At 38.1% G+C, this 25,450-nt stretch overlaps 1 protein-coding gene across 4 annotated transcripts in view; it reads right to left on the bottom strand.

Annotated features, from left to right (window-relative positions):
* The window catches only part of Ctnna2 (catenin alpha 2), a 1,075,894-nt gene that overhangs the window by 261,506 nt on the left and 788,938 nt on the right, over positions 1-25,450 (bottom strand). For all 4 annotated transcript variants that reach the window (XM_033765089.1, XM_033765087.1, XM_033765091.1 and 1 more), the window contains one exon: positions 7,675-7,755. In XM_033765089.1, the coding sequence (XP_033620980.1) occupies positions 7,675-7,755 (81 nt within the window). The remainder of the gene's footprint in view (positions 1-7,674; positions 7,756-25,450) is intronic.

The raw sequence follows: 25,450 nt of genomic DNA, 5'->3' as shown, positions 1-25,450 counted from the left end.
GGATACAAGGTCAACACGCCAAAATCAATAGCCTTCTTATACACAAATAACTGAGAGAGAATTTAGGGAAACAATTCCTTTTGCAATAGTACCCAAAAAAATGAAGTATCTAGGAATCAACCTAACAAAAGAAGCAAAAGACCTTTACATTGAAAACTACAGTACTCTGAAAAAGGAGATCAAAGAGGATATAAGAAAATGGAAAGAATCAACATAGTGAAAATGGCCATACTACCAAAACTGCTATACAGATTCAATGCAATACCAATTGAAATCCCAACACTATATTTCACAGAAGTAGAAAAAAGAATCCAAAAATTTATTTGGAACCATAACAGACCCAGAATAGCAAAAGCCATCCTAGGCAACAGACACACGGCAGCGGGTATAACAATTCCCAATTTGAAACTATACTACAAAGTCACTGTGATAAAAATAGTGTGGTACTGTCAAAGAAACAGACCAGAGGCTCAGTTAGAACAGACTGGAAGACACAAAAACAACTCCAGATGTACTCAGCTACCTCATCTTTGACAAAAGAGCTAACCATCTCCACAATAGGAAAGATAGCCTCTTTAATAACTGGTACTGGAAAAACTCAATCTCAACCTGCCAAAGATTAAAACTAGACTCTTATCTTTTTCCATGCACTAAATTAAAATCCAAGTGGATTAAAGATCTAAATATTAAATCAGAAACACTAAACTTGCTGGAAAATAAGTTAGGCAGAACTCTTGAAGACTTACATAGGAAAAGACTTTATGAACAAATCCTCAATAGCAATCCCCCCCCAATATAAAGACCCAATTCAAAAATGGGCATCTGAAATGAACAGACATTACTCAGACAAAGAAGTAAAAGCAGCAAATAAATACATGAAAAAATGTTCCACATCACTGGTCATTTGAGAGATGCAGATGAAAACAACACTGAGATTCCACCTCACCCCACAAAGGATGGCTGCTATCAAGAAAGCACACAATAACAAATGTTGGCAAGGTTGTGGGGAGAAAGGAACCCTTCTCTATTATTGGTGGCAGTGCAGACTAGTGCAACCACTATGGAAATCAATATGGAGATACCTCAAAGAGCTAGGATCAGAGGTTCCATTTGACCCAGCCATACCTCTGCTGGGTATTTTTCCAAAAGGATTAAAAGAATCATATCACAGTGATATATGCACACCTATGTTTATAGCAGCACAGTTTGTAAAAGTTTGTAAAAACATGGAAACAGCCCATTTGCCCATCAGTTGGATAAAGGTGTTTTTTCTATGAAATGGAATACGACTCAGCCATAAAGAATGAGAAATTAGATCCATTCATAGGAAAATGGATACATTTTGAGGATATACTCCTAAGTGAAATAAATAAGTCACACATGTGTAAATACTGAATAGCTTATCTGGTGTGGAAAACTATAATAGTACACAAGATCCTCATGAGATAATTAACAATGTGAAATAGGAAGAAAAGGGGTAAAGGTATAGGGAAAGTGGGAAGGGTAGGGGAAAAGCAATAAAGGAAAAGAAAAAAATATGAGAAAATTTAAATAAAGTGTTTGTAAATGGGTAGGGGAGGAAGGGGTGAAGGGAGGGCAGGGACAAGGGGAAAAAATGAGAACCAAGACTTGTTATGTAAAGGTACAGGATCCCAATAATGAATGTAACTGTACTGTATACCTAAAATGTACCAATTAACTCAATAAAAGGAAAAAAAAAAAAGAAAATGGAAAGATATCCCCTGCTCCTGGGTAGGAAGAATTCACATTGTGAAAATGGCCATATTTCCAAAACTGCTGTACAGAGTCAGTTCAATCCTGACAGAAATTCCAACAATATATTTCACAGAACTAGAGAAAATAATACCAAAATTTCATTTGGAATCAGAACAGACCTAGAGTAGCCAAAGCCACTCTAGGCAACAGAGACATGACAGGGGTATCACAATCCCAAGTTTGAAACTATACCCCAAACCACTTTGATAAAAACAGCATGGTACTGGCAAAGAAAAAGACCGAGGATCAGTGGTATAGATTGGAAACTACAGAAATAACTTCAGATGTACTCAGCTACCTCATCTTTGACAAAGGAGCCAACCATCCTCTGGAGGAAAGATAGTCTCTTTAATATATTGTGTTGGAAAAATTGGATTTCAACCTGCCAAAGATTAAAACTAGACCCTTATCTTTCACCATGCACTAAACTAAAATCCCATAGATTAAAGATCTATATATTAAACAGAAGCTCTAAACTTGCTGGAAAATAAGTTAGGCAGAACTCTCAAAGACATTGGCATAGGAAAAAACTTTATGAACAAATCCTCAATAGCAAGGGAACTAGCACAAAGAATCAACAACTGGGCTCTCATCAAATTAAAAAGCTTCTGCACTGCAAAGAAACCACCAACATAGCTAAGTGACAACGTACAATGTTGGAAAAAATGTTTACCAGCTGCTCCTCAGACAAAGGACTATTATCTAGAATATATAAAGAACTCAGAAAAAAAATAAGCCTCCCCAAATATAAAGACCTGATTCAAAAATGGACTTCTAAAATAAACTGTAAATAAATATATGAAGAAAATTCAACGTCACTGGTCATTCTAGAGATGCAGGTGAAAACAACAGTGAGATTCCATCTCACCACACAAAGAATGGCTGCTATCAAGAAATCAACCAATAATAAAAGTTAGTGGGGTTTTGATGAGAAAGGAACCATTCTCCATTGTTGGTGGGAATGCAGACTATTGCAACCACTGTGGAAATCAATATGGAGATACCTCAAAGAACTAGGATTAGAGGTTCCATTTGACCCAGCTATCCCTCTGCTGAGTATCTTTCCAGTAGAATTAAAAGAATCATACCACAGTGATATACACACCACTTTGTGATAGCTAAAACTTGGAAATAGCCCAATTGTCCACATGTTGGAGACTGGATAAAGAAGATGTGTCTTTTCTATAAAATGGAATACTACTCAGCCATAAAGAATGAGAAGCTAGAGTTTTCATAGGAAAATGGATGCATACTGAAGCCATACTCTTAAGTGAAATAAATAAGATACACATGTGTTAATAATGAATTGTTTCTCTGCTGTGAAAAACTAGAAATGTAAATAAGATCCAAATTGTATAACTGATAATGTGAAATAGGAAGAAAAGGGCTAAAGGTGTAGGGGAATTTGGAAGGGTAGGGGAAAGGAAATAAAGGAAAAGAAAAAAATATGAGAAAAGTAGGAAATGGAAACAAAGTCTTTGTAAATAGGATAGGGTAGAGGTGGTAAAGGGAAGGTAGGGGTATGGGGAAAAAATGAGAACCAAGATCTGACATGTAAAGGTACAAGTTCCCAATGATGAATATAACTTACTGTATACCTAAAATGTACCAATAAACTCTATAAGAAAGAAAATTTAGAAATAATCCAGGCGCATTTTATGAACTCAACATATGTAAGCTATAGATTAGTTTATGTTTTGTGGGAAAAGTTTTTACACGCTCTTGCTGAAGATAGCACACTTGTAGCCATATTTATGTAAGCAGTTGGGTCCCAAAGGAGGCAGCTAGAACCTCTTTACCTATTATTGCTTTTTATTAATCATGGAAGATTTTTCTGTAGTCCTTTCAGGAGAAACAATTTTGATAAATAGAATTTAAATATACCATCTGGTGACCTTTATTTGTTTATTTGTTTTTTACTCTTTTGTTATGCTACCATTCTACTATTACTCAAATCCAATGTAAAAGCATTATAATCATAATTTGTCAAAAAATATTTTGATCACAACAGCAAAACTGAGGTTGTTGTCAAGTTGACACTTGCTTAATATCATTATAGGAATCACTGTAATGGCCATTAGAAGGATAAGAATTATTCTTTTGATTGATTTGAGGAATGAGAGTGACTATGTTTAGCAACAGTATAACACTATGGTCATTATTAACTTTCTATTGGGGAAGGTTTGAGTCCCTAACTTGCTTATCAACTTCAAAAAGACTAATAAAAGAATCAAAATAATAAGCAGAATAAATCAGTTTCCCACACTTGTGCAGGAAAAACAAGGGCCATGGCTAGACTAGGTCATATGTGGTGGATAGAAGGTGAGCAGGCCAGTGGGGCTGGAAGACACTGCCTGTGTCTTCTCTGAGTAATGGACAAGACCATGTGGACGGACCCCTGAGCACCCAGACAGGGAGTCAGTCAAAGGCTTTTGTTTCCACAGTGGTCTGGTTCCTGAATCACAGCAGTAACAATAGCTCAAATATGGGGCCTACCGTGCCCACAACTCTAAAATTAGAACATAATGTTTGAAGCTGGCAGTTATATTCCAGTGAATCCATTTTTATTTCTAAAAAAAATAATCCTCAGAGGATTCAACTTTACCACTGCCCACTGTCATGTGTTTAATTGGCAAGATGGAACCATGCCAACCAGTTTTAAATAATATCCTCATATTCCTGTGACCAATTTTATAGTTTGTGACTCTCCAGTTCCTTTAAATACGTTGTCTCAAAAGAAGGGAGATCTACTTATTAAAAATTCTACTTAACCAATGATCTTTTTTGTGTCAGGGATTTAGTTCAGGGACATTGTGCCTGCCTCACAAGAACAAGGTCCTGAGGTTGATCCCCAGTACTGAAAAAAATATATTTTCATTGAAAAACTTGTTTTTTAGGAATGTCTACAAGTGTAACTCTTACTAGAGATGTCTAGGGTAACCATAATGATAGGATTTTTTAAAATTTGGTGTGAGTAGTTTTGCAAGCTCAAGGGTCACCCTTTTGAGTAACATTTCCCAACCAGAGGGTCATGAGGAAGAGGCACTCAGGAATGACAAATTATGAAACTCACTGTAATCAGGCATGATAGTGCACATCAGTAATCCAGCTATTTAGGAGGCTAAAGTAGGAGGTTCATACATTTTCAGTCAGCCTGGGCAACTTTGAGACATACTGAAAATAAAATAAAAACCAGCCAAAGAAATATTTCAGTGGTAACTATGAGGTCCTGAGTTCCTTCTCTGCAATCATTAAGAAGAGGTTCTAGAAAACCTTTTTTTTTTTTTTTTTTTTTTTTTTTTTGGTATCAGGACCTTGTGCTTGCAAGGCAGGCATAGTGCCACTGATCTAAATTCTCAGCCTGAAAACCTTCCTTTTTAAGATTTGATTTCAACTCTCTTCCTCTATGATTTTTTGTAATTTCACATAAAGAAATATATGTATACAGGGAAGCAGACCTGGATCATTGAGGGCTCTTATTTAGAATCTGCTCTCAGGAAGGTTAATCTGTAATTAAAAGTACAGAAAGAATCTCTACTATGAATCTTTCTCACGAAACCACTAGCATTCACTGGGTCACAGTTCCACAGGGGCTATTAGACATCCAGGTAAATTGGCCTGTTAGTTCAATTAGCTAGTTACCCAAATCTAAATTGATGATTTACCTGAGATAAGCTGATTAAACATTGCATGTTCCATCTGCACAAGTGCTAGCTTGCTCTGATTTAGATCAGAGAAGCTTTTCTACCACTACAGGTGTACATGGAGAGATAGAAGTGATGAGAAGAAAGACAAAAATATCCCAACATATGGGTAGGGATGGAACTGACAGATGGAGACCATTTTAGTCCTAGAAAGGCAGATTAGCAAGGAGAAAGGTGTTTGAACCAAATCCCTGGATGTGGTGTGAAATAATGCCAAAACTGTTGGATCTTAATACCATGAAACTGTCTTCCTGTTTCCCTTATTCCTCTGTATTTTTGAAAAGGTGAGAAAAAATGGCATATATGGAATGACTTCAGGGGAGGATATAATCCTTCCATCACCACTAAATGAAGCTCTTTGAGTTTGCTTCCTAGTGCCTAAAAATTCCACAATAAATTCCACCTTCAAATTTCACCACTATTCTTTGCTGAAAAGAATCAAACTTTTTTCTGGGAATTATAAATCCAGAGTAAAAATTACTTTATTTAATCTTCCTAATAAGGAAAAAAAAACTACTACGACAGCTCCTAGCGTGTAAAGAACTAAGAGTGCTGGCTTCTGGATGTAAAAGCATAATCCTTGCTAAAACCAAGAGATAAAGAGGTGAGAGGACCCACTTCTTGAATTTTGTGTTTGGAAATCTCACTGAAGGCAAGCCCTGGAGATGTCTTCTCACTGCTTTAAAAATCTGTGATTACCATACTTTAGAATTTCTAGCTAAGGAAATGAAAGAGAATTTTCCTTGGACTCACAATTTAAAGCTCAAGGAGGCTTTGCATATCTAGTTTGGCTCCTTTACATGTAAGAAAAAGAGATCAAGACATAAAGGATCCACAATCAGGCTGTCATTTTAATAACAAATGAAGACTTACACCTAGGTCCAGATAACTGATTCAATGTTTTCCTTTAACCCCTTTTCAATTTCTATTACCCACATCATTTTATATCAGACAATATAAAAGAAAAGAAAGGCAGAAATGAATATATATCTATCTGGTACTACTCACGAATGCCTACGACAATGTTTTATTATGTATTATTTCAAGGTGAAATAAAAAGAAAATGTTCCTTCCAACAAGACTTGATAGTTGACCCGTCAAATTAGAGTGTTCAGGATCCAAAACTATGATATCTTCAGGATGACATTAACTTAAGTGTGTCCTCGCCTTCAGGTAATATTCTGAAGAAAGCCCAGAAGTTCCTGAGCAGTAATCAAATGTGTTATGTTTGCAATTCAACTGTTTCTGAGATGTTCCTCAGCCAATGTTGCCCGGGCAGCTTGTCTGTAAAGAAGTGAATGCTAGATGCACCTGGACTAATCCAGGTCTTCAGTGGCAGAAAGTAGAGCAGGTGTTGTCACTGGGCAGTGGTTTGTTCAAGCTGACTAACATAGTCAACACCTTCATGAATAAAAGGACATATGCCAAAGTCCCTCTTAGATGATCAGAGGCCTGTCAGGCAGAAATCAAGATGAGGTGGTTTAATTATAACTCAATGCATAGCATAATCTCTTCTAGAGGAAGAACACTACTAAAGAAAGTGAAGTTCATCCTAGAAACATAAAATAAGGCTTCCCATACATTTACCAGTGTTCATACAACACTTTGAAGGTAAAAAGGAGCCTTAACCAGAGATAATTTTTCCCCTAAGAAAAATAGACCTACCAGGCTAATGATGCCATAAGCCAACTGAATCGTCCAAAGCACTGGTTCCCTGCTTCCAAACAACTATCTGGGATTTATATTCCAAAGGGAATAACACCGGGCCATAGACCTTAATTAGCCTATCAAATTTAGAGTTACATTTCTCATTAACCATTAGCATTCTAGTTTGTCATTTAATGCCTTGGGAGTTTAACAAATGAGAACTACCAGAGATCAGAGACGTGCCCTTGGCAGACTGGATTTGGAAAACTGTAAACCAGGTGTAGAATACAGTGAATTCAAGTCTTGAATTCAAGAGTGCATCTGTGCAGGGAGAGGCTATTCCTCATGGACTGTTAACATCATTAGCCTTGCAGCCAGCAGATCTCTCGGCTCAGTAACCTCTACTTTCCTAATAAAATATTTCTGTGCATATGTAGAAGAAATAAATATGAACATAAGCTCAAAAAGACACCCAGAAAAGGATATTAATGGAAATTTCTATGAAGTACCACATATTTAAAGCAGAAACAAACAGACAAAAAACTACCTGTCTCCTGAGATCTCTTGTTTTCTTGGTCATCTTGTCAATTGCAATGTTTAGAGGGTCTCCTTTTTCTTTCCTTCCAGTCTGTTAAGAAAAAGAAATAATTTCTGATTTAGAACATTGAGTATTAGTGATATTCAAAGTTTAAAATAATTTAGGATAACACGTAGGTTGTAGAGTTCAACCAGTAAGAAAAATAAAAATCATTTCACTTTAATATACAACTAACATGATTCACTTGCTACAGCTGGCTTTTTTCTAAATAAAAAAAAAAATTTAGTTTGATAAAAGTCAATACAGACTCAGGATGGTTACACATATGTCCCTATTCAAATATATGCAAATCTGCTTTCCTGCTTTCTCTAGCCCCTAACTGATTAAGTAAACACACGGATATTTTGCTTTTGCTTCTAAATACAAATGTTTTGTGCTTCTGTATTATGTAAGCATACATCTGAGTAGAAGAGAACTGAGATGACAAAAATAAAACTAAAAGGATTTTTAAGTTACTTACCAGAATTCAGATTTTATGACAATATTTCATAGGCCATATTGTAACTTCTATACCAAAACCAAAAGAGATGCATAACTAGAAAATATAGTATGTCTAATTTCTGTTCTGTCATCCAGTGGAGTACTGAAATGACAATAAGCTACACACACATCCTGAAGTCATGAAAAACAACAGGAAGATCTTCTTTAATAAACTATTCATTTAAAATTTCACTGGTTAGTTTCTCAAGTTTATTTTTATTTCCTTAAAGGGGATAGATATAGAAAAACAAAACTAATTCAATCTTATCTTCATTATCTTTTTAAAAATCAATTAATTTTATTGGTACATTTAAGGTATACAATGTAATGACATTCATCATTGGAAATTTGCACCTTTACGTAATCCATCTTGGTTTTTATTTTTTCCCCATTCCCCTGCCCTCCCTTCAACCCCTTCACCCCTCCCTATCTACAAAGACTTTGTTTCCATTTTTTCTTTTTCTCATGTTAATTCCATTCCCATCATTCTTTTCCTCTACCCCTACCATTTCCCCTTCCCATTTGAATCTTTTCTCCCTAGCCATTGTCTATTTAAAATAACCAATAAGCCCCCATAGATATAAAGTTCCACAAACACAGTTGGCATAATCTTCCTCTTAAGAGAAAATTGTTCAAATACTTTGTCAAATCTATTAAATTTTGTACACTTTAGTTAAACACCCTACAGAATGATTTAATTGTGGTTCTAGAGGAGGGAAAATTCTTGCTCCATACTCAGTCTCTATAGACTCATGAGTGAATGATGAAATGAGGTCCTAGGTCACAAGTTGTACATAATAGGATCGTATGTATTGAGGTTCTAATGAAATTAATATCCAACAGATTTCTAAATGTTCCCTTTTAATGATAAAATCCTTGACATATAAAGCTGATTTATATATGATATATATCATATATATGTCCATCCAATTTACTGAGCTGTGTTTGTGTTTAAAGGAGCCACTCTCTGCAAATGGCTTAACCATTTTCTCTGAACAAACGTCTGATGGATAACCCTATAGTTTTCTTTGAAAAGCTGAAAGAAGGGACATATGTGCGCATACTTGCAGTCTTCTAAAGTCCTACAAATTCCTACCATTCCTTCTCACTCACTAAACTCATAGGCTGACTCCTTCAGTCGTACTCACTGAGGTTTACCAGTAAGAAGAGCTTAAAATGAAGTGGCTAACGTTTTACAACTTGAAATATCAGCCTATAAATACTCTCAAGAAAACAAAAGTATCTAGAGAAGAATAGCATGTGACTTTTTCTTTTAGGAGAATGTTGGTGTGGAGCAAGCATGTCTCCTTGCCTGTCCCCTCTCACGTGTGCCCCACACTCCGCAGCCAGAGGCCATTTCTCTTCCCCCTGTATTCCTTCTAGCAAAGAGAATTCAGGCTCTCAAAATACCAGGCTCTTTTGAGGCAGTCTGGACAATAATCTTTCTGAGAATCATGGATTGATTTCCTTGGTCCTTTTCATTTATTGGAGAAAAAAAAAACTTACTTAAAAAGTTAAGAGTTCTGAGCTTGGTTTAAAATGTAGTGGTGCCAGGAAAGTGGATTGACATTAAAAAGGAAAAAAAATCAAGATGGTTTGTGTACACAAAAAATTATTGGGGGAAGGGTGAAGGCAATGAAGTATTTGCCTCCCAATCAAAATTTAAGGGGCACAAAGGAACTCACTAGTAATATTTAACACAGTATTTTAAAGTATCAAAGTAAATGCAACAATTCCATTTGGAAGAAAATACTGTATTGAAATTTTACATAAAAACAAGATCCAACAGACCAAGAATTAGAGTGGGACTAGTGAGGTAAGTATGGAAGTTTAGCATCAGATGTTAGTTTTAAATTTTAAGGTTAAAAAAATTGGGAGAAGTATTTATCTTGTACTTTGTATGTGCTACATATGTGGACCCTAACCCCAGAGGAAACAGTAATACTTAAAATTGTAGCTAGGGTTGTTACAGACACACATGGGGGAACAGAAGGACAAGATAGGAATTTTATACCTCCTGTGAGGCTGAATCATTGTGGAAAAACACAAAGTGAAAACCATGGTTCTTACCCTCAAGGATCTCCTAACACAGATGAGACTAGTAATACTATCAACTGAAGAGAGACTAGTACTTTTTTGTATAAAGGGCTGCTTTGCTTGGCAGCAGAAGCAAAAGAAGAAGAAGAAGAGGAAGAAGAAGAAGAGGGAGGGGTGGAGGGAGAGGAAACTGCCTTTGAGAAGCCGAGCTATCTTAGAGAGTCAAAGGGAAATTTAGCTGTACTGCTAGCTCTGGGTTAGTTTAGAATAGGAAGAAAAAAGTAACAAAGACAAGACATGAAGACAAGAAATGGCAAGAGGGGTTCCAGGAGCACAATGATAGAATGTGGCAGCCTGTTCTCTATGTTACAATGTATCAGTCTGACTAAATGTAGAGATTATTTTTACAAGAGCTTCTTTCCAAGGTGGTTATTGCTGATGATATTTTGATCTGCAAGCACAGAGAACTTACAATGACATTAGCATTCCATTCCACTCATGTTAGATCTCTGTGTGCAATATTTGCAATCCTGGGTTTCTCCAATTTCCAAGTCTTTTGAGAATGCAATTCAGAAATGTAGTTGATCTGGATGCTGTATTTGTTGTAACTGTCTAAGGAAGAATTTTTATTACAAAGACTGCAGAAAATATGGTTTACTGGCCAGAATAGTCAATTCATGGGCCCTTTGTTATCTGCAACTACTGTTTTGCTTTGTTTTGTTTTGTTTTTCTGGTGCCAAGGACTAACCCAGTATTCCAAGTATGATAGTGCTTTTAGTGCTTTACCATGGATTCGCTTCTCCAGACCTTTTTACTTTATGTTTTTGAAATAGTATCTTACTAAGTTACTCAGGCTGGTCTTGAACTTGCAAATCTTGTACTTCAGCCATCCTAGTAGGTGTGATTATGGGTGTGCAGTACTGTGCCTGACCCTAATTTCTTTAAAGTACATGTATAGAAATAAGACTAGCAGGCCCACAATGCTCAGATTTGCCCAGCAAACAGGGACTCGCAAACCATCATGTCATACTTACCTCTGCTCTGTCATGTCTGCATGTGGAAATAAATAAGTTTAAATCATTAGCCTAATTGGACAGGAAGCCAACCTCCCAGAGACAGAGAGACAAAAGAACTTGCCTCCTAGTGTCAGCTCCCTATTACTAGGCTGTGTGATTTAGGGTTAATGATTTACCCCACTTTTCTTAATGTCTGAGTTTCCTCTTAAGCACATGGATAGCATGATATATGCCTTATCTTCTTTACAAGGTTAGCAGTATGATCAATCATAATGTCAATGTGCTGGAAACAATAAAAGGCATTAACAATATTCATGGCGATTAGAAAGTTTTTCCCCCTATGGAAAAAATAAAAGAATTGATTTATAAAGCAAATAGAAACTATTTTTTGATTACCTGGACTTTGGTGAAAACATTGCCACTAAAAAACTAGAATCCCTAAAGGAGAAGTTATTCCACTTTAAAGAAAGAATTATTTTACCCAATTCACCTTAAACAGTGAACCAATCTAGGGCATTTTTAAGAAATTAAATAAGGGGTTCAGTTTTTTACATAATGTGTGAATGTTCTTGGATATGTTTGTCAAATACCTAAGGATCTGACCATCATCATGAGCAAATTTCAGTCTCTGGTGAGTCAACCAGATGTCTCCCCCAAGTCTCCCCTTAAGACCTTCCATGCTTTATAAAAAAACAGTTTAACAAACTGAAGGGAATGCATTTTAAGATGTTCATCTAGTAACAAAAATGTGCAGTGTTGAGTCATGCACCTAGTCCCTCCCTTTGCTGAAGAAGGAAACAAAAGCCAGTTACAACCTCATTCTGCCAATTCCCACTTTTGCCAATACCAGCAACTTCTTTATCATCTGGGATTACCTGTAGAAGGAAGGGGCTGGGATGAGCTAAAGAAGTCTGGAATCTGGGAACCAGAGGAATGAAGGTTGGCAAACATGTAGCATTCTTCTCTGTTTCAGGGAAGCTGTCATGGCTCTGCAGAGAGAGCTGGGAATCCTCAGTTTGGGCTTTCTTCTCTCTAAATCTTGGATAAGTGCCTGCTTTATGGCATTATGGTGACCATTAAAGAGATAGGATCTGTAACTTGTTTAACACAGCACCTGAGCAGCAGAGTTAACTCAGAAAACACTGGCTGTCTCTCCTTCCCCACATCCTCAATCCCTTTAAAGACAAAGATAGAAATGTTCAGAGATGACGTGACTGATTCTGATCACCTAGCTCATTCGTATCTGACCAGCACTTGTGACTCCCAGTGTAGGGTGTTTTCCACTCCATATCTAAACCATCGCCCATCTCTAAAATCCCTGGATGCTGTGCTTTTACAGAGCTTCAGCTGTTTCTCTTTAAAGGCTATCAATGGAATCTCAGTTTGGGGTATATTTCCTCTGCCACTTTCTGTCCAATAGACCTTTCTTGGACTTACTTGGACCTGCTCCCCACTTGTCTTCTTTATTGCTACTTGCAGAGAATGAGTCTGCCATGGAGATAGCCATTTAATAAATACTGTGATTAGAAAAAGAAGACAGGCGGGAGTGCTCCCTCACATGGCTGTGGGCGACTTTCCTCGGTGCCATCTGTTGTGCTAGGGAGGTGCATGTTTATTAAACTTTATTTGTTTTAGTCTTTCAGTACTATTTTACAAAACATATTCAGGATAGATTCGGGACTTGAACTAAAGAGAGTGAAGAGAATACATTTCTGGATTTGGATTTTTTATGGAGATCCTTTATTTTCCCTTCCTCTGGCTCTAAACTCCGGTCCAGTTTGCCAAAGTATCAGATGTCATGAAGACCTTTTTTCCAGAACTTCTAAACAGAAAGATTGGGCTGTTAACTGAAATTTTGTTTTTTACAATCAGTCTTCAGGAAAAACATAATATTTTATTTAAACAGTCTTGTACACTGTTACCTATTGCCCCTTTACAAAATAAAGGTTCATCTACTTTGAGCACAGATCCTCTCTCTGTCTCGCTCTGTCTCTCTCTGTTTCTGTCTTTCCCTATCCATATTAATCTCCATTACCCCTTAAAATGCTGAAGATGCGTAAGATGTGTACAATGTATTTATATCAACATGCTAAATAATGCATAACAGATATCAATTCCCAATTTTCAAAACAAAATCATAAGAAGCATTCATTTTTACATCTCTGAAAATGAGAATTTCTTTAAAAGCTTTTCCATTCCAGCCCCTCATCCCACCAGAATACATGATGCCCCAAAGGTGGTCAATCATGGAGGCCCTGAAAATATAAACCTATCATCCAGTACTTCCATTGGATCCACAGCCATGCACTGACCATGTTCCTGGGATATGTTATTATGTGAGGCATGGTTGTGAGAAGACAGATGTCATCATTGTGTTCCTTGCCCTCAAAGATACCTGTAAGCATGACTGGATGTATGAGGATTCTTCAAAATTCTGTGTAGCTGTGACTCTAACATATTGGATGTGTGAGGGGTTAATCAAATGCCCAGACTTCAAATTGTTGTTATTTGAAAGAAGTGGAAGTCAAAATCATCAGAATGTCAGAAAGCGATAGTGTGACATGCACTCTATCTCCAACAAATTTTGCTGTCATTTAAACCTATGATTTAGACAACAGGAGGGAGGAGAAAAATTATCTATTGATCCAGCAGTCACCCCATCAGACTTGAAAGGTTGCCCAGCTACCCTCAATCTCAGGTATAGAAATCATATCGTTATTACAAATAATATCATTATTTATAGAACCATGAACATTTCATAATACCTCTATATTATGTGTAAATCATAGTCTGAACAGGTGGAACTTTCTAAATATTTCCTTTTTACTAGGACATTTTTCTTGAAAGAGTAAGGGATAATATCTCTTTAGAATGGAAGGCAGCAAAGCAGCTGCCACAAAATGAATCCATGCCCAGGATACTCTGACCACATTATCACCCAGCCTTGCTTGACCGAAGATAATACAGTGGGGTGAGGGAAGAGATAAAAGAAGAGGAAAAGGTACTGCATCTCTGACCTTCTCTACCAGACCTCATCAGTGCTCACATATATCAGAGTATGACTGGCAAGACTTCCGGGGTCTCTGTATTAGTGCAAATGCTCCCCAATTTATAATGTGAGTATGTCCTAAGAAACCATTGTAACTTGAAAATATTGTAAGTAGTGATGCAGTAAATAATCTTCCAAACAACATAGCTTAGAAACACAATACACCGAAAGGGTTGTTTATCCCCCTGATCAAATAGCTGATTGAGAGCTATGGCTCCCTGCTTCTGCCTAGAATTTTAAAAGTCTGAAATTAGAGCCAGGAATGGTAGCACATGTGTGTAATGCCAGATTCAGGAGGCTGAGGCAGGAGGAACATGGCTTTGATGGTAGATTGGGCTACACGGTGAGATCCTGTCTCAAAAAAATTTAAAAACAGAAAGATCACAATTCAAAGTACAGTTTCCACCAAACATATTTCACTTACACACCATGGTAAAGTAAAAAGAAAATTATAAATCAAACTATCCTAAGTTGTGGTCCATCTGTAGAGCAATATCATGGATATTTACATTGGGCAATGCCTACGGTACAGCTCAGGAAGAGCACAGCAGATCATCACTGTTTCCATCCTCACATCAACCTATCGATGTTCTTTCAGTAGGGGTCCTCCAGGTTTTCCTTCTAACATTTAACCAAGTTCCCCTGTCTGAGTGGTAAACTTACAAGAACATCCGAACCTGCGAGAATCCGACATAGGTTGGTAGGTTGGAGGCTGAACTACTAGGAAGGAGGCATATTTTTTATTGCTAGCATTCATAAACTGGTAGGAGAAACACTTTGAGCCACTTGGGGAATTTCGGAAAACAGATCACACAAACAAAAAAAAGCAGAGCTGAGAGAGGGAGGGAGAGTAAGAGAAAGAGGGAGCGGGCAGGAAGGAAGGGAGGAGAATTTGTGAGAGAAATCAAGTCAGGGAAGGGAAGAGAAATTGGTGAAAGGAAATAATAGGGAAGGGGAAGGAAGAAGAGTTGAGAGGAAGATGTGGAGGGAGAGGAAGGGAAGGGAGGCCAGGGGAAGAGAAGGAGAGATAACTCTACTTTTACAATTAAATCAAGTTGGTGCCCATTTTCTAACCGTTCATTTGAGATGCTATAACAGAATACCACAGACTGTGCTTTTCATAACAGAAATTTGTATCTTAAAATAATGGAGGTTGAGAAATCCTAAATCAAACCACGAGTGCGTGAGGGATCTGGGGAGGGCCTACATCCTGGTGGATAGCGAGCCACCTTCTTGCTGTGGGTTGACAAGGCCAAAGGGCAAAGATCTCCTGCATGTTTTTGATGAGTGCAGAAATCTCACTTGTGAGGATTCTATCCTCCTGGCCTACTTACTTTTCAAAGGTCTCCGCTTCCAAGTGTTGTCACACTGGGAATTACATTTTGATGTGTCCATTTGGGGAGGATGTAAGCATTCAGTTCTCTAACTTGTAAAAGAATTGTCTTATCATTATATCCTTAGAGCTTAGAGTTGGACCTGGCACATAATAGACATTCAATAAATTGTCCTAAATCTGTGAATATAATATTTGGCTTCCTGAGTTCAGGTACATCTAAATTCATAAATATATTTTAGTAGATGATCCGGTGTCAAAAATTAATAAATTTCCCCACGTTTGTTAATGTTTGATTTCTCTCACTTCCAAAAAAGCCTTGACTAAATTAAAGATTTTAACATACTAGGCCAAAATCATTTGAAAGTACGATAGGTAGGGGATGATCTCAGACAATGATACCAATGGGCGGCCTGGAACACACCCTGGGGAGGCTAGGTCTTGACAGGAGTACCAAGTTCACAAAGAAGGTTTTCCCTAGAATCTTTAACTCAACAACTCACAACATTTGTGCCTGTTTCAGGCCCAGTGATGCCTATCTGGAGGAAGCCATCTCCCTTCAACCAGCCATTCATCTAGAAGAACCACGCATTCTTCAAGGACCAGCCCACTCCCTCCATCCACCCAGGGAATTTCCGCAGACCTGTCTATCCCTTGGAGAACTCCTCCTGTGAACATATACTACAATCAGGTACTCCACAAAATACTGCAGATGCTAACATTGCACCATCCTGCATTATTTAATAAGTCTGTGTGTGGTGGCGGAACAGAACCGAGCTTTCTGAAGGTCAGGAATACTGGAGAGCTCAGCATGAAACTCGTCAGAAGTGCTTAGGAAATACTTGTGCACAGATAGAAAGATGGATGATTCGGGTAGGCACCTGGGGATAGGAAGTAGGCATGAAAGGAATGGATGATTTGGATAGTGTGGGGTCCTAAAAATCAATTTCGCACATTTCACAGTGAGTGGATCATAGCCCTGGGAAATGGTTGGTTGACATCTGTGCCATGTTACAACTCTCATTCCTTGATTTATTTTATCAACACAGGTCTAGTCCTCAGTGATTAATTGTCAGGCAACACTGCATAGAAGGTATTTTTCATAATGCCACCCACTAACCTTGAGTGACTGCTTTTTAGCCAGGGTTAATTAACCACATATCACTTCTAAGCTTTTAGGAGACCACAAATTGAGCAAACTGCTAGAAAATGCCATTTCATCTCTGCAACTGAGATGACAGTAGTCAAAGCAAGTGCAAATTCGCATTGATTTCATACCTGCACACACACACACACACACACACACACACACACTAAATACATGATTAAGATTTCAATGAAATGTAAAGTTCCATTTCATTTCATTTTAAGGGCATATTCCCCAAATCATTTAATTACAGTTAGAGCTATCAAAACCTAAAGCATCACAATAAACTGGTTTTGAAACCCATCTCAAAAAGAGGGCTATAACTTGGACCACATGTCTGAGAGTTCACAGAAATAGAAAGTTCTACAAAGAGGATTGTCTAGATTTCTGAAAAGTATGTTTAGGTGGAAACCTCCAGCCATGCCCGCTGTGTGTCATCTATAGGTGTTACACTGCACAAATATAGCAGATGCCTCATCATGATCCCGCTTTGGCCAGAACTTTTCATGAAGGTATGTTCTTTTTCTCAATTAGAAACACGAGGTCTTGGTATGAGGAAGGTATAGGCCAACTGTGTTTCCTCAAAACTTTGAAGTTTCTAGAACAATATCTTGTGGAAAAAATAGGTTCTAAGTACCTTATAAATATGTGTACATATCCCCCGTGGGATGCTGAAACAGGAGGACCATGAGATAGATTGTGAATTCAAGGCCAGCCTGAGATACACAGCAAGGCTGAAGCCGGTCTAGACTTTGGAGAGATCTTTTCTTTTATGCTCTTTCCCTTCTTTCTTTGCTCAAAACCTGGCCTGCACAGTAAGAATATGGAAACTTCTGAAAGACAAAATCTTAATGGCATTCAAAAGATGTACATAGCTTGAAAAGACAAAGAAAAAGGGTGAATAACTTTTATCTTGTGAGAGAAGCTTGAGCACATGAGGTACCAGGTAGATGCAGTAGAACTTCTAAGCAATGGGAAAGCCCTAAATGGGTTGGCACTAGAGGACACTTGGGCTCTTCCTCTGGGCAGCCATAATTAAAGTAAGTGAGGGTGGCTTTTGGGTGACAGTGGGTAGAGGAACTACAAGGTTTTAAAGTACCACCTACTGTTAATATAGCTAACGAATCCCAAAGATATTTCTGCTCATGCACCAAAGCCAGGGCCACTGGCTTAACTATGACTTGTCTTGGTCTTTGCCAAAATATGAGACCCACCCTTTCCTGTTCTCTGTGTCCACCCTGACCCCATCAGACCATTGCAATCTAGGACTCTTCTCCTTCTTCCTCTGCTCCTTTCCAAAGGGCCAGCCCTGTCTAGAAAGCCACTCCACAAATCTTAGTCACTAATCATATAGCATCACTATGAGAGAGCTAACAGAATATGCTCTCAGTTACATGGACAGTTAAATTGACTAAATACAGGACCAGGGGTTTAGCTCAGTGGTTCCACTGCCTGCCTCACAAATGCAAGGACCCAAGTTCAATCCCTGAAATCCAAACAAAACAGAGCAAAAAGTAAATAAATAAAATAAAATTAAAAAAATAAAATGACGAATGATACACTTTAACTATTTCCACACTAAGAAGTTACATCCAGAGCTGCAGTTTTTTCTCCTGGCTCTTGGGCTTTGTCTCTGGTTGCCTGTGACCTGGGTTTTTCTTTTACTTCCCAAACCTATCCCTACCTCAGAAGCAAAGGCCATGCTGCCCCCCAACAGCCAGGAGGCCACTACTACTGACCAAGAGTAAGTGCTGAGTGATGCTGAGAGAAGCACCGAGAGAAGTCCTTTCTGAGAGTGCTTGGGGTCTGTACCACACGAGAACCCTCTCTTAGGGCATTTCCTCACCCTTGGAACAACTGCAAACTTGGTGAGGCAAATAGCATTTTTGCAGCATGATAGTTAAAATCTAAACTAAGTAAAAAGCAGGCCGAAACCAGGGAACACATGTCTCACATCGTCCCAAATATTCCTCACTATGTGACTCCCATAAACACCATCTGCTGTGTTAATTTGTAAAGAATTACAAGGTTCTTAAAATTACACTTTGCTCTCTGTAGCGTACACTGTGTCTATTAAGGGGGAGACTTGAGAATGCACATCACATCTAGTCAGATGCTAAGATCTTTTTCCTTCCTATGCTGGGATCTCACTGAAAGTTTGCTAGGACTGCATGGAATTTTGAGAACGGCATCCTTTTCTGCTCAGTCCAGCTGTGTGCATGTGGGAGCGTGGGAGTGACAAAAAGGAAACAAAATGCACAGAACAAAAGATCATATTCTGAGTATCTGACATATTTTTGAATTCTACATTCATCCCCCACTGCACCAAGTCTTCAAAGAATCAGAAGGGTCAGATTGGGGAAATTCCTTAGGAGAGGTTTCCTTCTGCACGGCTGGCTTGTGACCTCCACGACTCCCTCCCAAAGTCCTTTAGTGGTAGCTGCAGATCCAAGGGAGAGCATCTCATGCCCAAATGTGCACCTTTCATAATGCATGGCTTTGGTAATAGGCTGCAAATATAAACTTTTAGGTGAACTGAGCTCCCAGAAAGTGTTGCTAGTTTCAAAAGGTGGTAAGTGGTGGTTAAAAATAAGAAGGGACACCTGAGTGTGGTGGTACATATCTGTAATCCCAGCACTCAGGAGACTAACGCAGAAGGATTGCCACAAGTTCAAAGACAGCATAGACTACATATTGAGTTCATGGCCAGCTCGAATTAGGTTGTGAAACCCTGTCACAAAAAAAACAAAACAACAAAACAAAACAAAACACCAATGAAACATAAAATAAAAAGGCAGAGGAAAGAGTCTTAGGCTCAGTAATACTTAAGCTGGAAACAAATGCAGATTTCTGGACCTTTTTTCCTAAGTGATTATGTTTAAGTAGCTCTAGATTAAGTTCTAGATATTTTCACTTATTTTTATTCATCTTTATTTCTGTAGTGCTAGGGATTAAACTTTGGGTCTCATATATGCTAGGGAAGTGCTCTCCTACTAAACTACACTCCCAGTGAATTTGTATTTTTAAATAAGGCTTTTTAAAATTATAGCCAAGTACTAGAAACTAATCATTTGATTAATCAAAATCACTCCAATTTGACTCAGGAATCTGCATTTTTAATATTTCTGTGAAATTCTGTTGATCAAGCTAATTATGAGTTTGGCAATCAATTGTTGGTAGTAAGCTTGAAAGAGGATCAAGGATGTACAATGAGGCCAATTTTGCTTAATTCTTAATGAATTAGACACTATTTCAAAAACACGAGTCTAAACCAAATCACTTAATTAGAAAAGCTTTGGTGCCTGAGAAATTAAAACAATACAGAATAAATACACCCTGCTATAACATTTCAAAAGAGTCCCTGCATAAAGAAGAGGAAAGTTGCACCAGTTCTTCAAATTCCTTGCCTATCATTGCCTAATCTATACACATGTAGACAACAAATAAGGCTAAGTTGATATGACAGACAAAGTGAAAGAGGTTGCTGATCTTATTTGGGCATAGAGAACATAGAGAAATTTTGTAATATCTCAAAAATAAAACTAAAACTAAAAGGTAGGCTCCTGAATCAGGCAATATTTTATAGATATTGACAAACTGAAGTCCAAATTCTACTGATTTCCAAAAATTTTCTGAAAATTTACTCCCAAGCTGCTCTTCCTGTGGTCCCAACCTCTCTGTTCCCTTGTAATTTTGCCCCAATCCTCTAAGAAAAGAGATTCCCTGAATACCCCATATAATCCCTAGGTGCCCACTCTGCCATCTTTTTGTTGCACTGAAGCATCCTCTACATCCCAAGTCAAAACTTGCCTGTGTCTGACTCTGTAGACTGTGCAGAATTCCCTCTTCTCTCACCTACAATGGAGCAGTCTGTCTGATATCAGGCAATAACATTTTTTCTCAGACAAATCCTGAAAGAGCCTTCTTTGGGCAAGTGGACAAAATGGTCTTATCCACAATTTCTGAGTCAGACATCTGTTTGTGGCTGCTTCCTGTCTTTCAATACCTCATTAAAAAGAAAAGAAAAAAAATGAGCAAAAGGAGAAATAAAAGTTTCTGAGTGAAGATTCTCCATTCATTTATAATTATCTGAGTTGAATAAACACGATCATTGATTGCAATTATGTCACTGATAATATGGAATTGGAATAGGGTTGACATTTGATAATGCATTTGTCATCTGCATATATAACAGTAGAGTGAAATGAAAATGCTGTAATCATTAGTTTGCATTTATATGAGAGGGAGGGAGGAAGGAAGGAGAGAGAAAGGGAGAGAGAGAGAGAGAGAGAGAGAGAGAGAGAGAGAGAGAATGAAAAGTTCATCTGTTATTATCTGTTACCTTTGGGTACCCCTTCCACCAATAATTAGAGCATGAACTGTGAGGGAAAGACCACATTTCTTTGCAACCAGAAGGAGTTTCTTTAATACTGAGGAAAGACAAAATTACAATAATTCAGTTTAAAGATCATAATTTGCTTTATTTTGTAATTCTAGAATCAGCAACATTTTGTTTCACAAGAAAAAAATGAATTTTCTGATCAGCTGAGCAGAAGAGTTTGACTTTATAGATAGAAAGGTCTTGAAAAAAGCAAACACAAAAACAATGGAATGGTTGTTTCAAAGTTGCTTCTGGGTGGAGACAGAAAAACAGCATAATAAACAAATAGTAAATTAAAAGTTACTTCTGGTTACCTTTTGTGTATGAGGATGAATGCAGAGGGAGCTCTATTACCATGCTAATGGAAACAGGGCTAATCAAGAAATTTGTCTGCTGTCTCTCTAATCCTGACTAAATCAGAAGTTCAGATGAACACCTTAGTTTCAGCCTACAGCTGGGGAACTTTAGCATGAGTAACGCCTTTTTGATGTTTACCATTGTCCGTTGGACCCCATTACAAGAACTCAGTCTTTTTTTTTTTTTATTGAGTTTATTGGTACATGCTAGGTATACAGTACAGTTACATTCATTACTGGGATCTTGTACCTTTACATGACAGGTCTTGGTTCTCATTTTTTCCCCTTGTCCCTGCTCTCCCTTCACCCCCTCCTCTCCTCCTCATTTACAAGCATTTTATTTCCATTTTCTTATATTTTTTTCTTTTCCCTTACTCCCTTTCCCCTACCCTTCCCACTTTCACTACACCTTTAGCCCTTTTCTTCCTATTTCACATTGTTAATTACCCCATTAGGATCTTGTATACTATTATAGTTTTTCACACCAGAGAAACTACTCAGTATTTACATGTGTGACTTATTTATTTCACTTAAGAGTATATCCTCAAAATGTATCCATTTTCCTATGAATGACTCTAATTTCTCATTCTTTATGGCTGAGTAGTATTCCATTTGATAGAAAAACCATATCTTCTTTATCCAGTTTCCAACTGATGGGCAAATGGGCTATTTCCATGTTTTAGCTATTGCAAACTGTGCCGCTATAAACATAGGTGTGCATATGTCACTGTGATATGATTCTTTTAAATCTTTTGGAAAGTTACCCAGCAGAGGGGTGGCTGGGTCAAATGGAACCTCTAATCCTAGCTCTTTGAGGTATCTCCATATTGATTTCCATAGTGGTTGCACCAGTCTGCACTCCCACCAACAATGGAGAAGGGTTCCTTTCCCCCACAACCCCGCCAACATTTGTTATTGTGTGCTTTCTTGATAGCAGCCATTCTTTGTGGGGTGAGGTGGAATCTCAGTGTTGTTTTCATCTGCATCTCTGAAATGACCAGTGATGTGGAACATTTTTTCATATATTTACTTGCTGCTTTTACTTCTTTGTCTGTCATTTTTTTATTTAGCAAATCTCAATAAGGTCTTGCAATTAGTGATAGACTAAATATGTAAATCAAAACTCTATCATGTTATTGCTAAGATTCTCAGGCTGAGGCCACAGAGGAAAGTGAATCCCCAAATTTGAGTTTATCCAGAATTGAATACCAGCCTGATTCTTCGCATTCACAGCTACCTGGCCATGCAAAGCCATGAAAAGCTACAGTGAAGCTCCAAAAGTTATTTTAGTGTCTTCTAGAGGACTATGATAACATGACATAGGGAAAGGGGAAATGAATCCTTTGATAAGGAAATCAATATTATTCCATTACACATTATTATGAAAATGAAAATGCAAGTTCTAGTCTATTTTCGCTATCTGTCCCACCTTCTCTCCTTTTCAATGCCTCCTTGCCTTGAAATAATCTTTTTGAGGGGAGCAATGAAGATGAAAACAAGAGCCTCAGGCATGCTAGACATTGCTAGGATTGCGACTGCTGAGCTACTCCTGCAGCTCCTTTCCAAGAGTTTTGAAGCATGCATAGACTGAAGTTATCCCTCGTTACTTTTCTGTGCAGTGCCAGGCAATTTCCTTACCAAACCTCAGACTTCATCTGTAGAACTATGAAAATGATGCCTAACTCTATTGTGATAAGAATAGAGACAATGGATGCAAAATGTCTGACCCTGAATTTAGCACGAACATGGTATCCAAGAAAGAAATCCCCTACCCTGAACTTAGCTTATCTTGATAATAAACTAGTTAAGGAGTAGCGTAGCTTTCAGCATCTGAGTCATAGATAGATGAAATAAATGATGGTGGCCTGAATGTGGGTTGTATAGTGGACTGAATATATTGTTTTACAGGCTGGGCCTGAGTTTGTCAAGACTTATCATTTACAAATTTTCAAGTACCTGTGTGACATTTAATACTCATAAAATTTTTCACCAATTTAAAGTCTACTCATAACATAATTAAAATATGCAGCAAATGAAAAGAGCGAACCAGACATGGAACCTGATATTTTACAAATAATTGAGTGAGGAATTCAAACTCTGACAACTATGGTTTCTTATACTAAGGAAGAGTTGGGAGGAAATGCTGCAGGTTAATTCCTCCTTTTCAGTCCTACGCATGGGTAATGAAATCAGTAGTGAACACATCTCACTGATGACTTTAATCAAATGGAACACCTGTAACGACCAAGAAGAGGGAGATTCCCCAAAGCAGCTAGAGTGGATTCTATTTTGGTCTCCCTCATTGGCATGTCGAGGAAGCCAGATGCAGCAGGCCTGTCAAGATTGCTGCACACTGAACAAGATACTAAGTGGGGAGCTAGTATACCTCAGCAACAAGAGGTCTCTAAAGAGGACAGCCACAAAATCTCATAAGCATTCCTCCCACTATGATGCACTGTTTCAGGATCTAGCATTAGAGAATCACTGTGTTTTGTTTGTATGAACCTAGAATGTCCCCGTTAAAATACTAATACAGTTGAAGAAGGCCACAAGTATGATGTGTTTACTGGTTTATATCTATTTCTACCATTAGACTGCAAAGTTCTAGGCATTAGAAATCAGAAGAGAGCTCAACTCCTGGGTAAAATCAGCTGAAAATCAGACTTGAGAGTGGAAACTCATGTGTGGGCTCAAGTACTTTCACTCCCTATGCATAATTCCAAGAGGCAGAGAGATCAAGATTGCTTGGAAGTTCATCTCTGTCTTCATCACCTATGTGACAACAGATAGCAGGCCAGGCTTAGATCACCCAGCTATGCCCTTTCCTCCCCAACTCTTCCACTCAGATCCAGAGAATTCCCACCCCTGCAGAGAACTTCCCAACCTGAATGGGCCTTCTACATGAACCCCCTTTCAAGAAATATACCCCCGTCCCCTGGATCTTATGATTAAACAAAGTCCATAAAATGGAAAACAATGAAGGTCCAAACTTAGCTGGGTATGTTGATGCAAGCCTGTAATCCCAGCACTCTGGGAGGCTGAGTCAGAAAAATCACAAGTTTGAGCTCAGCTTTGGCTACACAGCAATAAAGCTAGACCCTGGATGTAGCTCAACATGAACACTCTAAATTCAATCGCTAGTACCAAAAATACAAAAGCAAAACAAAAAAAAATTCCAAACCAATAAATACTACATATGTAAACAGAGTACTAGGACATTGTGCTTTTTTTTATAGAAACCCCACGAGTAAGATAACAAAGCACAGATGCAGGTGTCCCTCTGTGTTAGCCACAGGCTGAAAAATCATACAAGTCAGGCTTTTATCACCAGGTACACTGGAATCTACCACCACAATCTATATTAATCAGTGGATCACTCTGTCTAACAATAAGTATTTACTGAGCATCTACATAATGTTGAGCCATGTTTACTTCTGATGTATGTTGAACTGCACCTCTCTTAGGTTGAAGTTCTGACCCCAAATACCTTACAATGTAATGGCATGTTGAGATGGGCCCTTTAAAGTGGTGGTTAAGTTAAAATAAGGTTATTAGGCCAAATGATAGTCCAACATGACTGGTGTCCTTAAGGAAGAGATCAGGACATGAATGTAAACAGAGAGAAGGCACTTATGAAGATGGCAGGAGAATTCTGACAGCTGCCCGCAAGTCAAGGGAAGAAGCCTCAGAGGAAGCCAACCTTGCTGACACCTGGACCTCAAACTTCTATTTTCCAAATATATGAGAAAAAAAAAATCTTCCTGAAAGCTGTGATACTCTGTTATGGTAGCCTTCACCAACAAATGGCAACAGATTGCCAGGTAATAATTTGTCCAGTTTTGGCAGCTTGTTTAAACATAGGAGTCCGAGAGAACTGAGCTGAGGGGTGGTCTGGAGATATGAATGCCTCCAGATAGCCTGATTTC

This window comes from Fukomys damarensis, unplaced genomic scaffold (genome assembly GCF_012274545.1).
Source record: "Fukomys damarensis isolate Sample0158 unplaced genomic scaffold, DMR_v1.0_HiC HiC_scaffold_2, whole genome shotgun sequence".
NCBI lineage: Eukaryota > Metazoa > Chordata > Mammalia > Rodentia > Bathyergidae > Fukomys > Fukomys damarensis.
The sequence above is the reverse complement of the archived record's forward strand: the minus strand, read 5'-3'. Positions and strand labels throughout refer to the sequence as shown.